The 16357-nt window shown below is 37.7% G+C and overlaps 1 protein-coding gene across 4 annotated transcripts in view; it reads right to left on the minus strand.

Moving 5' to 3' along the window:
- The window catches only part of pou6f2 (POU class 6 homeobox 2), a 100457-nt gene that overhangs the window by 8174 nt on the left and 75926 nt on the right, over positions 1 to 16357 (minus strand). For all 4 annotated transcript variants that reach the window (XM_057322156.1, XM_057322157.1, XM_057322158.1 and 1 more), the window contains exons 7-9: positions 9575 to 9784; positions 6131 to 6287; positions 3758 to 3926 (exon numbers count right to left, since the gene is read on the minus strand). In XM_057322156.1, the coding sequence (XP_057178139.1) occupies positions 3758 to 3926; positions 6131 to 6287; positions 9575 to 9784 (536 nt within the window). The remainder of the gene's footprint in view (positions 1 to 3757; positions 3927 to 6130; positions 6288 to 9574; positions 9785 to 16357) is intronic.

The following is a 16357-nucleotide window of genomic DNA, read 5'->3' on the forward strand; positions in this document are numbered from 1 at the left end:
GGAGCTCCAAGGGGTCTCCGCATCCGATGCCAGGAGGTAGCTGTCCGACGTTATGACAGAAAGTTCGTCCCCATCCCGTTGTCTAGTCTGCCCGCTATGTGAAGGTACACTGCCACTCATCGGGGATGAGCCAGGTGAACGTACCGGGGCACGGATGGTCCGCGAGCCAAAACTGGCGGAGAATCCATGGGAATCCCCAATCACCCCCGCCTCTCGCTGAAGAGGTCGACCTCGCAGAAGCGGCAGTCGACGCTCGGGAAGCAGACTGGGTTGCGGCTACATTCCGGAGATTGTAGCCAACCGTGACCGCAACACCTTAATCGACGAGCCCTGGAACCCTAACATGCAATACAGGTGTCGTGCCCGTCGGACTCAAGGATGACTCTGTCATACCCAAGAACATATCTGCGAGACATGCCCGAAGACAGCGCAGACTGTGAGAGGAAATTTTCTCTTTTAGAAATATCTGTGGCTCGCTGCCGAGACGCCCAGGGGAAGTCCACTACCTAGAGGGAGAAATCCGCTGCTTCGCGTAATAAATCCAGCAGTCTGGAAGGAGAATTCTCGGAGAGAAGAATCGCTTGACATGTACTAAATCTAAGCACAATTTGTGACATTGTTGAGATCTTTGCTCAGGAGAAATATCTGAGACACAGGCCACTTAAGCAGAAGTTCCCATTTGCTCTCTATTTCATCTCACTGATGATATATATTGAGATCTCATCTGTGATTTTTCTTTCTTGTGGGATCAGATGAAAGACCAAGAACTTAGTGTTCTATGATTATTATAACAGTACATTCCCACATTACAGTTATATTATAATTGTGACATCAGCCTTCATGTACATCTAGTTCTACACTCGTAAAAAGGATGTGTTATGCGTATTATGTGTCATTTTGTGTTGAATTTGTGTTGAATAAAAGAGACAACACGATAATATATAGAAATAACACATAAATGTGTCTAGTTAAGGACAAGACATTGTGTGCGTTGTCCCAGTAATAACACAGATTATGTTGTTTTTAACACAACCGCATTTAAAATCTAATATCATGAAGCACATTTAATAGAATACATTTGTCATTTGTCAAACACTTTCTGAATAATTAAGAAAAAATGTTACAATGAACCCCATTCTTCCCTACAAAATGTCTTCCTAACATGTCTACAGACGTCTGATTAGAAGCAGTCATTTTGGAGGTGACTGCAGAGGACAGCAGAAATAAAGCATGTAGAGTAGGTATGATTAAATATACATACAGTCATGTTAAGCAGCTCTTCTGCCCAATTTGTTGTGCAAATTACATATGGCAGCTTTGCAGCCTAACATGAATCATTGATGTGAATCCAGTGTTTTAGTGTGGATTAATGTTGTAAATCCGTACGGCTTAAAAGTGGAAAAGCGATTTCCATCTCGCAATTACGTGATGATATGACATCTCATGAGCATCTGTGTGCAGCGTTGCATGCAAAAGAGGGCTCGCGCCGGGACCCCCGTGAATCGTGCCGTGCAAATGGAGTAAAATTGAATTTGGTGCATTGAGAACAAGGAGAGTGTATTTAACCCGTTTATACAAATCATTTTTGATAATACGATTTCGATCTTATTGTAAATCCTCCATAATGCCTTGATCTATACTGTTGATCATTATCTGTTATCTATCAGCAGATGGATAAAGGTTTATTATGAGATTATTATGAGAATAAATTATAAACGCAGAATGTAAATGTTACTATTTTATTGTATTGGATGTCAAAGTCGTCACATCATTCATAAGGCATCTAAATCCTCCGGCTTTTAATAATGACCTCTGTCTGTGATCAGTTTGACAATGTACCTTTGTGATTGTTCAGACGAACCAATAAAGCTTTTTTCCAACAAGATCGGACAAGATAGAGACATCTGTCAGGCCGAGTTTGACTGAACACAGACTTCAAGGGCCCCAAGAGCTCCCACACCCGCGAGCAAAAAAACACATTCACCTCTTTCCCCTCTTGCCTCTGCTGATGTTAACTAAATTAAAGCATGTGAAGTCTGCCTTTAAAGTCAAGAACACGCTGCACACTGTCATGTCCAATGTCATACAAATCTTTCTGAAGAGATGAAAGAATGCATATAGAGAACATCACATCACCTGTTTATTTGACAAACTAATGGCTTTTAATGTATGCTATAAATATCTAAATAATGCATGCGGTTAAATATTTCATGCCTGATTTTGAAGACTTTCTGTACAAGTTTGAAGCTTCGCAAGAAGTTTTTCCCTTTCCATCCGCCGAGCAATTTCAGGGTTTATTGGGTTGATGCTTGGTGATATGATGAATTTTTCAAAAGCATGTGACGGTGACGTGTCAGATAAACACAAATGTCTCATCAGGAGAGAAATAAGCCCTTTATAGTTCATCTGCATTAAAATCGAACAGTTACAGGAAACTCTGAACTGAAAACTGTTGACAGTTGCAGAGCAGAATGTGGTTTTAATGTAAGAATCACTACGGAAACATGTTTTTATTGCTTTAAAAATCTTATTAATGAAAATTCTTTGTATTAATTCTACGATACTTAAAGTAATGAAAGTTCTGTCATCATTTGCTCAACTTCATGTCATTTCATACCTGTATAAATTATTTTGTTCTGATGAACACAGAGAAAATTATTTGGAAGAATGTTAGCATTTTTCAATTCTGTGACATCATTGACTGCCATAGTAAAATTAATGGTAGTCTACGGTGCCCCAGAACCATTTGTGTTCCTAAATTCTTCAAAATATCTCACTTTGTGTTCAACAGAACAACAAAATATACATTATTTTGTTTCCTACTATGGTAGTGGATGATGTCACAGAATCGAAAATGGCTAACATTCTTACAAATATCTTTCTTTGTGTTTAACAGAACAAAGAATTTTATATAGGTTTGAAACAACCTGAGGGTGAGTAAACTTTGACAGAATTTGTATTTTACGATAATGCACGAATGCATTATATTATATTTTCTATACTTTAAATGCATTACAAGTCACTTCGGATAAAGCCTCTGTCAAAGTAAAACCTCACATGTCCTGTACATTAAATGCAATCTGACCACATTTTTCTTCCCTTTCTGCCGAAAATTGTGTTGCAGTGTAAATACGTAACTGCTGAGAAACAGAATTTGTGCCTTGATGATGATGTTAAATATTTCATTTGCTAATGCTGCTACATAATGTCCCAGTTTATGACCGAATCCATGTGGTTGTTGCACTGCAGAACACAACGTTTTTATTAAAAGTCTAGCCCTGTCAAGCACCCTTCAGCTAAATGTCATGTGAAAACATGGCCCTAAGAAATTATTAAGTGCTTTAAGTGCTTCTTGTAACAACTGATGTATTTTACATAAGTAACTGAATCTTCTCATAGAGAGGGGCCAGAGATGAGTGGAGATGGGCATAGACTGGAAAAATATGATGTATCTTACCTAGATTATAAATATTCTCTTCATCGCCTTAATTATTTGTGATTAAATATAACAAAGTTGTAAGGAAACCGTGTGGCACTTATGTGCAAAGTAGACTATAAACATGCAAATAATAACTGCGGATAATACTGGAAAATGCCAAACAGCATTCCTGGTGGTGTGATATTGCTGTAATATTATCCTTAATATAAATGTATTAAATAATTTCTTCAGCGGACACCAAGCAAATGTTAACATTCTATGTCTATATGTATTAATATACATATTGACACATAAGTGGTAGCTGTTAGACCTCCATACCTGCAGATGGCAGACTGGCTGTAGGCGGGGCCTTCAGTTGCGCTAAGGGCTTGTCCCACCTGTGTCTGAGTCAGACCCAGAGACAGTCGGCGGATTTTAAACGCTTTGGCGAATTCTCGGATCTCCTCCAGGTTTACGCCGTCCACTTCACTGGGGGCATTCTGTGGATCTGTACAACACAACACAACACAACACAACACAAAAGAACAAAGCTGTTACTCTCCATTCACATGATTTTATCTCTAAGTTTTATAGCTCTATAAAGTATGCTGACATGATATATCATATATATCATATACATGATATATCATTATATATTCATAATGACATGGCATAGTCATTATTCATTATGAATAATAGATGAATAAAAAATATTTTAAAATCGCTTCAATGCTTATATTCTGATCTGTGTTCAATCTCTCACTGATTTTGCTGCCGTATTATAATATTAAAATATTTTCCATTCGTCTATTATTCGTTCTAACATCCTTCTGATATTATTATGCTTTAACCATGTCTGGTAAACAAGTGTGAAAGAGATAATTAAATCACCAATGAATTGAAACCTAAAAAATGAAAAAAACCTTCTCAAACAGATTCTTCTGAGGAATACAGCAACAGTGAGGAGATTCCAGACAAATTGCATATCTATTTTATTCTGTATTCCTTCTTTGCTTGGTAACTAGCGTAAATAGACAAATAGACATGCAAAGGTTCAATTTTAATGTAATTTAACATTTTAGCAGCTGAATTCACTTGAACAGGATCTACAGTACACTCTAAACTACACTTTGGTTTTTCTTATTTTGCAGTGCATTTAAGTTAATAAAATGTGATTTTGGGTCATACATTACTGCCAGGTGGCTTTGCATCTTGCTTAGGTATGAAAAGTTTAGCTGGATGAATAATGCATGGCAGTCATCATGAATGAATTATTAAAAGAATCCATCAGCTGTGTTTAAGGTGAAAATGTATTGAAGCAGCACCCTGTCGTTGCCCATATGCAAACAAGATCTTGACATTTTTACAGTGAATTTGAATTTTTAAGCACATAAGAAAGATTTGTGTGTATTTGTTAACATTACTGCATTACTTACGTACATGAATGTGGTTATTTCAACTTTTACAAATACATATTTAATATTAAATGTTCCATGTGTTAGGATTAGTTAATGCACCACAAACTAACATAAACAAACAATGAACAACTGCATTAGTGTAACTAACAAATATGCTGTAAAAATATCGGTCTTTACTGCGGTTAATAGTATTTTCAACAAAAGTAGTCACTTACAGTTGTTACCTTAAGGATCCTAAACATGTAGTAGTTCCTAGGTTTATTCAGTCATATTAAAAAACATGTTTGATTTGAATCACAATGTGTAGTTTTTAGGTTACCTGACAAACTTTTTACTGAGTAGAATTACAAATTCAACCAAAAATAACAGCCGTGGACGTTTTCTATACACGTTCTTACCATCCAAACACTGCGAGTCAACACTGTTATTTCTAACTTTTTTAAACTAAAATATAAGTACAAACCAGATTTAAGAAGTGCACGGCGCATATGGTCCTTGAAAATATGCCGTATATCCCCAATGAACTGAGCGATTATTCTTTTGTGGCTGTTGAGGTCAGTACATTTTTTTCTTTCATTCAAAACATGTTCTGTAGAATTAGCGTTAGCCAAGGACATCACGACAAACACAATCTGGCACGGAGAGCTGTGCCAGAGCGGTAAACTGATGAAATGAATAGAGAATGCTTAGGGTATTATGTATGTTTTGAAAGAAACAAAACCGAAAAGGAAACAGTTCATCGGTTGTGTCCACATTGTTGATCAATGGTAACTTCCTGTTTATTGAATCCAAACTCCATTGCAGATGCTGTTGAAAGGGTTTTAGGGCAATTGGCTGTGACAAATGAGAATTTATCTAAGTAAAACAGTTTTTAAAAGGGCCGGCGTGCCTCTGACAGGCAGGAGGGAGTGATTTATATGTGCTGGTTCTGGAGGGCCATTAGGTCTATAGTTTGGTCAGCTATATGACAGAATCAAATAAAAACCTTTTAAAGCCAGAATGAAAATTCTTGAGCAGAAAAACCTCTTTGGCCATATTTGGGTCCAGCCTTTTGGAAATTCGCAGGTCTTGTATGAAAACTTAAAATGACAGCCACCTTTATTATTGACACAACTGCTGTGTCTTCTGTATATGTGCGATAAAGACAGATCTGTGATTTACGTACTTCATTTTTTAAAGAATGTTTTACGATGAAAGTCAATAGGGTTCAAAACAATGCTTGGCTTTCACTGTACGGACATTTTTCAAGATATCTGCTGTGAAATACTGAGTATGAAATACAGCGGACACTCACTGCTGACTAGCTGGCCGACGCTGAGAGCCGAGGAGGAAGATGATGATGTTGAGGAGGAGGAAGATGCCTGGCGGAGTGGACTCTGACTGTGGGGCATGCGGAGCAGATTCGGCTGGGACACAGGAGGAGCCTGTGGGGGCTGAGAGGCCTGTGGCAGCTGCAGAAAGACGCAAACACACAAAGTTATATATACATTCACAGGTTGCATGTGTATATCTAAGTAGTAGCATTTTAGTTACTATTCTCTTATTAATATTTCATAAAAAGAAAATAAAAGATGATGGCGATACAGAACAATTTTGAAAAAGCAAAATGTACTGTAGCATTGGGCAGTGGATCCGTTATTATAAATTACAAATTAAATTATAAATATAATAAAGATACAGTATATAGATGGTTTCATCGGATGCACAAAGTTAACTTCCGGACTGTGTTTGTTTATCAGTTTGGCTAGTGGCTATAATATAACTATTACATTTTATTTAATTTATATTAATATTTTATTGTATAATAATTGTATTAAACAAACAATCTCTTGAATTTTATTGAATGTTAATTTGATTGAATAAACAATTAATGGGACATGTAACTTTGTCGCATTTATGTTTAGTCAAATAACGGTTCTTCTACTGGTAACCCAAAATAATACTGGCTAGACATACGTTTAACTTGCTAGCTAATGCAATTTACTTGTTCTTTCTTTTGTTTGTTATCAGAAATCATTTACAGGCACTCTATTCTTTGCAGATGTGTACCGGAAGTTAAGTTTGGGCCACCAAAGGCGTTTGTTTGTTGCTGCTTTGAAAGCTCTCTATAAAATAAAAAAAACCCAGAATGAACACAAACAAAGGCCTGCAATGTTTCAAGTTCGAGAGACAAAAGATAAGCACAACATTTCAGCTGCTGAGTGTGATTACTGAAGTTTGGTTATTTGCTTGTGTTGCTTCACACAATTTCCCATTGAGCACGACTGTCTGATACTTTCAGATGCAAGAAAGATACGACAGCGCTCGGCTATTTGGCGCAGAAACTTTAACATGAAAGCACAAACACACTCGTTTACCGAGCCCAGAAATCAAAATCATGGGGCTACAATTATTTTGGGCAATGTGGCATGAGTGTGGCACCATTAATTTTCATGTTTTATGCACCATTGAGTGACAAAATCTGAGACATCTGCAGTGTTAAAGAATGAAGCCTACTCATCTGTCTCAAAGTGGGTTGGCTTCTCTCTGCTGTTGTCTTGCACTATTAATTCTTTCTCTGTGTTTGTGCGAGTGTGTTTTTCCTTTGGCTGGTGAGAGGTGTTAGTAGTTTTACACACACTGTCAGAACTGTCGACGGTTCTGTGAGAATTGCCGAGCTTTGGTGGATCTCTCTGCCGTCACGGTGTTTGACAGCCGTGAATTATCGCCGTGTGCAATTGTTCAGGAGTCAATTTGAACCGCAGACAAATCCATAAACATTATTACAAATGCATTACCGCGTTTACGCCCGTGATCAAAGGTGCAAAGTAAATATGACAGATAACTGCTCTTAAAGAAATGAAGTTGACCTATAGATGCTTTTATAGCTGGCAGTCGTAGATAATGTGAGATATGTGCATGTGTGCATGATCTGTGTGATTTTGTACTATTGTTAGTTTCACTGGTTACACTCTATTTTTGCCTTTATTTGATTTGATTTGATTTGATTTGATTTGATAATTTATTTACGCTCATAGTTAAGTTAAATATCATTGTATATGACTTGTATATGATGTTGCAACTTTAAATGCCAAACATCAGCACTGAAGATGTTAAACATGATTTTCTTAAAAACACTCGCATCAAGATATTAAAAACAAGGTACACTCTTAAAAATAAAGGTGTTTAAAAGGTTCCTCATAGCAATGCCATAGAAGAACCATTTTTGGTTCCACAAAGAACCATTTAGTCAAAGGGTCTTTAAAGAACCATCTCTTTCTTACTTTTTCATATTTGAAGAACCTTTTTTTGCTACAAAGAACCTTCTGTGAAACAGAAAGGTTCTTCGGATGTTAAAGGTTCTTTATGGAACCATTTAGACAAAAAAGGTTCTTCTATGGCATCGCAGAACCTTTTGAAGCACCTGTATTTTTAAGAGTGTATGACATGTTTAAAAGCATGAATTTAAAAACTTTTATTGACATTTTAACACGATTTTGATTTTTTTCTACAAAAAAGGGCCTCATTACATCATTATCTAAGCCATGACGCCTAAGGAAGTTTTTATTAATAATACGTAATAAGACATTAATGAAGTATATTTTAATAGAAAATTATACATGTAACATTTTTTAAATGTGGAAAACTACCTTACAGTCTTTAAAAAATGTTATGGAGGATGAGAATATCAGTTTTATTATACGTGAATATTCGGTCAATGATATTTTGTCATTTGAGTACATCTAGTAGAACATCCAATTGTTTTCTTCAGAATATTTAAATTTTACTCTGTTTAAATTAGAACATATAAAGAATTTCAGCAGAAAAAGAAAATATGTAATAATTCATTCCTATGTTAAAATGATGTGTTGTGCAAGGTAGAGAACACAATTCTATTTATTATGATCATTTTTTTGTGTTAAAGCCATTGCACATTGAGTCGGAAATTTACGTGCGAAATTTCCGCACGTAAAAAAATAAATACGACCTCACGTTGTGTCAATCACATTTACACACTGCCTCCGATATTTTCGTCCGTCATAAAAAGATTCGGACTGGGTTCGATTTTCTGCGTTTTTCGCATCCGTAGCAAGCATTTTGAGAGGAGTTTTGACAATTCAGAGACACCGTACAAACGAGCGCCAAATACGAAAAAACGCACACGAAAATTTCGGACTGTATGTGCAAAGACCTTAACTGAATTATATTTTATAATTAAAATCTTTATGGCCATGATGTTTCAGTGGTTTCGAGAGAATGACCTACCTGTTATTTTTATTAAATTAAATACTGAGGTTAATTGATGAATACAATTTGTTCATGGGATTTTTTTGTAAACATATGAACTTCACAGCATTTTTTTTAGAACTTTACAGCATTTATTTTAAGCAAAATTACAACACTGTAGTTTCCAGCTGTTCCAAGCATCTTGGAGATATAATAATAACAGAAATAACAGTTCTTGTGGATTTAGGCTTTCTAATCCATTTGAAGGCACTTTCTTGACTTTAAGATTGAATGAAGTCACAGCAGACATTGCTGTGAACATGGTTCACAATTGTTTATTGTTTTATGCTATACTTTCTTTGTAGTCAAACACAGAATTGTTGCCGTTTAAGATTATTAGGAAGTATACTACATATAGTATGTATGTAAATAACCACCACATAACGTCAAATATAAAACATAATTCACATCAATACACAACAGTATAAAATCATTATTTCATATAAACACAATCTGTGTTCTCATGACTGACCTGTTGTCCAGGTTTAATGGGTGACAGTGTGATTCCCTGGGTGTTGATTACTGGCAGGATCTGGTTGCCAATCACAGTGGCTATAATCTGGCCCTGCGCATTGGTCAGCAGCTGCGGTGTGATTGGCTGAACCTGCAGCGAGGGAGTGCCACCCCCTGATTGGCTGGAAGGTCCCACGGAGTTTGGCATCAGAGGGATGGTCCCAATGATCTAAAAAGAGGAGACAAAGAAATAAAATTCAGGTTGAGTTATTCTCATAGTATTAAAAACATGTTCTCTACTGTCTGTGAATAATTTAACAGCAAAATCTATACATCAGAACAATAACATTAGAGACAAACGTAAACAAATATTCTTGGTTTTAAACAAGTTTAGTTGTCCACAACTGCATTTCACTGCTTCTGAAACCTTGTATTTCGTGATTTTTTTCCCCCCGAAACTTATTGGTCAACCTTGACGTGTGTCACTTGGTTTTGCAAGTATCTAACCAATAAAAAGTATTAAAACGTGCTTGTCAACTTTGACAACATGCTATTTAATCATTTTAAAAGTACAGTGTTTTTTTTATATTTCCTGAAAAACAGTGAAATTTGGAGTAGAAATGTGTTATTGGACCTGTGAGGTTTTCTAAAGCTCAATATCAGTAGTGCTGCTGTTGTTTTAGGCAGATGATTTTCCTCTCTGAACCTGAACACGAGGGACCGTGTGGTCAAACTCAGCATGTTTGTACCGCACGAACACAACAAACTAAAGAAGTTACCTCTCAGGACCTCATCAGTGTTAGAGTATCAAAGCCATTGGATTACCGAATAGAGGGCTACTTAGTACAGGGAGGACAAGATAGACTGTATAACCTTTTTCTTTTTTAGAGAGGCTTGAAAGACACACACAGATACATTAACACTTGCACTGACCCACAAAGCCAGAGACATACACATACACATACACACAGTGTGCTCTCTCTCCTCCTTTGTAAAGGTCAGACACAGAGTACCTTCATGTGTACTGGTGCACACCACTGACTGTATTATCTATCATAAGACCAGAGGAAAAATGTTTGTGTAAAATGCAGAGAAGGGCTGGAGTTATTAACGTAGCCTCTTAACCACTCGTCCATCAGCTAACACACACACACACACACACACGCGCACGGTGTGTGTCTTAGTCAGGTGGGAAGGTCCGTAAGGGACATCCTTTTCCCACAATCCTTTGCCCTGGCCTCCTGCACGCCCCAATCTGTTCTCCAGTTGTCAGTTCAAAGGCTGTAACCCTGCTTTACGTCTCAAGGCCATGGCTTCAATGAGCCATGCATGCACAACAACAACCCAATACCTTCATGCACACAAAAACAACGGTTTGTCAGACTTAAAGGGATAGTACTCCCGAAAATAACATTTATTCACTCTCATGTGGTTCAAAACCTGTATATGCAGCATAAATATTTCCTCTGTGGAAAACAAAAGAAGATATTTTGAGAAATGTCTCTGAAGATATTTTGAGAAATGAATCTGAAGATATTTTGAGAAATGTCTCTGAAGACATTTTAATATTAAACCATGAGGTCCAGCGCTGTTTTTTGTTCCCCATCTTCAAGCCAATTACTTCCAAACTCTCTACTTTGTCTATTAGTTAAAGGACAAAAAAATGAAAAGATAAATATTTTAATAAGAAAAGTTATGAAAAGTTTACTGTAAAATTTCATGTTAACTTCAAAGTCAGAGCTTTGGCACAAGGACCCCTAATATTCAAATACTTGTCCGGTTGACCTGAATATATATGTGTTGTTTAATTCATGATTCGTGTACTATTTATACAATGAATATTAAATATCGATCACATCCTTGGTTAAGCAAGTGTACTGTATCTTTCCTGTAGCTCAGTGGTTAGAGCATGGCGTTAGCAACGCCAAGGTCATGGGTTCGATCCCAGGGATTGCACATACTTAGTAACAAATGTATAGAATAATGCACTGTAAGTCGCTTTGGATAAAAGCATCTGCCAAATGCATAAATGTAAATGTAGACACATGCTCAAGTGAGAAATTTAAGTTTTAAAGGAACAGTTCTCCCAAAAATAAAATCATCATTTCATCATTTGCTCACCCTCAAGTTGTTCCAAACCTGTGTAAACTTCATAGTTCTGTTGAACACAAGGAAAGATAATTAAAAGAATGTTTGTAACCAAACAGTTCTGGGGCACTATTGACTACCATAGTAGGGAAAAAAATCAATGGTGCCCCAGAACTGTTTACTTTCCTACATTCTTCAAAATATCTTCTTTTGTATTCAACACAACAAATTATTTTATACAGTTTTGGAACAACTTAAGGGTGTGAGTAAATAATGAAAAACAATCAGCGCATGTCTTAACCTTTTTATCTCTTATGTCTACAAGTGTGTCATCCTGCACACAAACACACACACACACACACTTGATATGCCACCTAGCCTCAAAAAGCACAATTGATCTATCGTGTATAATTTAGCCGTGCCTGCCGGCGGACCCCCAGCTGAGCTAACAAGCACCGCATCTGTATAATCTCTGACCGCTTCTGTTCTCTCCTCTCGTCGTTCGCCGCTCTCTGACATAATGGCGATGGAGCGGCGGAAAAAGGAGTGCTGACTACGTGTAATTCATCCTCGGCACGGCTCATTTGGTTGCGTTGCTTCGCATTAAGCGACAGATAATTTATCTCTCTCTCTCTCCCTTCCTCTGTCGCTCTTTATCGCTCCTTTCAATCCTCCGCGGCCCTCTCTGCTGCCACTTAGCATATTTTATTGTGCGTTGTGGCGCTCGTGTCCCCCGACGTGGCATTTGCATTCCGGCTTGTCGGAGAGCTTGTTCCGCTCAATTATTCACTCTCATTGGACTAAGTGGCTGCTTTAACACGAGCAATAATACAGCACAAGAGCTGACAGCTACATACTGTCCCCGGCCGCTCCGAGTAGCACCGCCTCACTGTGGCACAGCGGAGCGGTTCTTCACATCTGAAACTGCATTAAACGCATATTAGAAGAGCATTCTGTGACACGGTGACATGCAAAGTTGGCAAAAAACAAACTGAGTTAACTTAGAAGGACAAATTAGGTTTAATATGGTTTGCATCAATAGCTGACGCAAATGTATGCCAATAAAAATGCAGTGGATTTTAATGTTTAGAAGAACACGCACTGATAAATCATGTACAGTCGTGGCCAAAAGTTTTGAGAATGACACAAATATTAATTTTCACAAAGTCTGCTGCCTCAGTCTTTATGATGGCGAATTGCATATACTCCAGAATGTTATGAAGAGTGATCAGATGAATTGAAGTTTATTGTGAAGTCCCTCTTTGCCATGAAAATGAACTTAGTCCAAAAAAACATGTACATTCCATTTCAACCCTGCCACAAAAAGACCAGCTGACATCATGTCAGTGACTCTCTGGTTAACACAGGTGAGAGTGTTGACGAGGACCAGGCTGGAGATCACTCTGTAATGCTGATTGAATTAGAATAACAGACTGGAAGCTTTAAAAGGAGGGTGGTGCTGGAAATCATCGTTCTTCCTCTGTTAACCATGGTTACCTGCAAGGAAACGCGTGCAGTCATCATTGCGTTGCACAAAAAGGATTCACAGGCAAGGCTATTGCTGCTAGTAAGATTGCACCTACATCAACCATTTATCGGATCATCAGAAACTTCAAGAAGAGAGGTTCAATTGTTGTGAAGAAGGCTTCAGGGCACATAAGAAAGTCCAGCAAGCGCCAGGATGGTCTTCTACAGTTGATTCAGTTGTGAGATCGGGGCACCACCAGTGCAGAGCTTGCTCAGGAATGGCAGCAGGCAGGTGTGGGTGCATCTGCACGCACAACGAGGCCAAGACTTTTTGAGGATGGCCTGGTGTCAAGAAGGGCAGCAAAGAAGCCCCTTCTCTCTAGGAAAAACATCAGGGACAGACTGATATTCTGCAAAAGGTACAGGGATTGGACTGCTGAGGACTGGGGTAAAGTCATTTTCTCTGATGAATCCCCTTTCCGATTGTTTGGGGCATCCGGAAAAAAGATTGTCCGGAGAAGGAAAGGTGAGCGCTACAATCAGTCCTGTGTCATGCCAACAGTTAAGCATCCTGAGACCATTCATGTGTGGGGTTGCTTCTCAGCCAAGGGAGTGGGCTCACTCACAATTTTGCCTAAGAACATAGCCATGAATAAAGATTGGTACAAAAACATCCTCAGAGAGCAACTTCTCCCAACCATTCAAGAACAGTTTGGTGATGAACAATGCCTTTTCCAGCATGATGGAGCACCTTGCCATAAGGCAAAAGTAATAACTAAGTGGCTCGGGGACCAAACATCAACATTTTGGGTCCATGGCCAGGAAACTCCCCAGACCTTAATCCCATTGAGAACTTGTGGTCAATCCTCAAGCAAAACAAAAACCTACAAATTCTGGCAAACTCCAAGCATGCAAGAATGGGCTGCCATCAGTGAGGATGTGGCCCAGAAGTTGATTGACAGCATGCCCGGGCGAATTGCAGAGGTCTTGAAAAAGAAGGGTCATCACTGCAAATATTGAGTCTTTGCGTAAACTTAATGTAATTGTCAACAAAAGCCTTTGACACGTATGAAATGCTTGTAATTATACTTCAGTATACCATAACATCTGACAAAAACATATAAAAATCACTGAAGCAGTAGACTTAGTGAAAATTAATATTTGTGTCATTCTCAAAACTTTTGGCATGACGTGTATATTTGAAGACAAAACACAAGTTTGCGTTGATAAGGTCCAATCTGATGTCATGATGACTTAATGATGACTACTATCAGTATATACGTATACAATCAGATATACATACAAATCTCTTAGTAGTTGTGAGATTGTATGACTGACCTTACTGTGGCATATCAGACATTGTCTACACCTGAAACTGCATTACCTGAATATAAAAAATTGCATTTGGTAAGATATAAAGGTAGCAACAGTAAGCTGGTGAAAAAATGACTCGATGGACAAATCAGGTTGAACCCCATGTCCATCATTGGATGACATGCAGAGTTAAAATGTTCCGCATAAATCCTCTGATTTGGTATCAGCGTGTCAAACATATGTGAACCGGATCATGTTGGATGTAAACAATATTCCCAACACTATCAACCGAGCCTGCGTTACGCTTTTAAATCTGATCATGTATTTCATCCACATGAGGAACACCTGCCCGAAACGGCAGGAGATAAAAGGATTACCATGAAATAAATTCTTAGAGGTCCATATATTGCGTAAAACATCTGTCTGTAACCGTTGTCTTATGTTTTTATACAGTATTTTCTCTTGCTCCTCTATAGTGTGTGTTTGTTGTGAAACACATCTTTTCTATGCGTTTACTCTTTTTATCTCCCATCATGCTTTTCTCTCTCTCTCTCTCTCTCTCTCTCTCTCTCTCTCTCTCCGTTTCTACTTCTTTGAGCAGAACTCATTAGGATTATACTGCCAGTGATTCCAAGGGATTGTCATCTCTTCCTCCAGCCAGGCCAATCTTCAACGTTAGCCATGGCCGCCAGGCAATATCCCTGCCCATTTTCTGCCCTACTGCCCGCTGTTTGGAGGGGAATAGGATGGGGACACATATTGAGGGAGAATCCCAAACTTCTAACATCCATCGCTGTGATAGAAACACAGATCAGAGACGGTCATAGAGAAAGCGTCTTTTGATGCAGTCCTGTTTAAAGTACAGTAGGCGTCACATTCAAGCATTACTACCCAGTCAAGGCTAAACAGTAATAAACTATTTTACATGGTACATGATACATTCACTGTAACAAATGTTAATTAATATGCAACATAAGAAACATCCTTACTGTTTTTCTGGTCAAAATATAGTATGACTGAAATATAAATCTGAGTGCTTAAGGACACAGCCACACAACACATTTTTAAGAGTTGAATCAGCAGAAATAGATTCTTAACTTGCATGTTTCCAGTTTTTTACAGAGGGACTTGTGTACCGCATTGTGAGTTGTTAAGTACAGTAAAACGTTTGTTTCTAAGTTTGTTTTCAACGATTTCATCACGTTCATGGTATAAAACAATACTAACAATTAGGTAAAATATTACAGTTAATTATTATTATCATGTGGCTATATACACTGACAGTCAAAAGTTCAAGATCACCCATCTAATGTCTATTTTGTGATCTTAAAACTCCGTTGATTTAAAGGCATTTGCTTACTGTATGGCTAATTGTGAGTAAACACATAGGGTTTAGTTTAGGATGAATTTGACTAAAGAAGAAAAGGCAGCCAATAGGAGCTCCTCGTCGGGTGAGACCTGAAGAAACTAATATATAATATAGTTTTGATTTGTTTTAGTTTTCTTTATTCACAACATACTGTAATTCAAATCATCACATTATTGTTTTACTGATTTTTTTATTATTCAACAATCTAGAAAAATATTAATAAGGTATAAATAATTGATCCTAAATGTTTAAACGTACTGCACGTATGTGTATATGTACATATGTACATCTCTAAAAAATACAGAAAATCTTATAAAAATAAATACACTATTAACATGATCAATCTTTAAACTTGTAATTATATAAGTGTATACAGGGGTAAAGACAAAAAACACCTTGAGGGGAAGGGTTTGCTGAGGGTTAAAAGAGCGGGGAATTCGACCCCTGCTATCAGTCATTTGTCCCAGTAGTGACTGGTCAGGTCATTCTGGTGAAACCCTGTGATCTTCCCACTCACTGGAGCCTATAAGCAAAAAGTGTTTCTTTCCATCTTAAAGACAAATG

The sequence above is a fragment of the Triplophysa rosa genome, linkage group LG23 (assembly GCF_024868665.1).
Source record: "Triplophysa rosa linkage group LG23, Trosa_1v2, whole genome shotgun sequence".
NCBI classification, from domain to species: Eukaryota; Metazoa; Chordata; class Actinopteri; order Cypriniformes; family Nemacheilidae; genus Triplophysa; species Triplophysa rosa.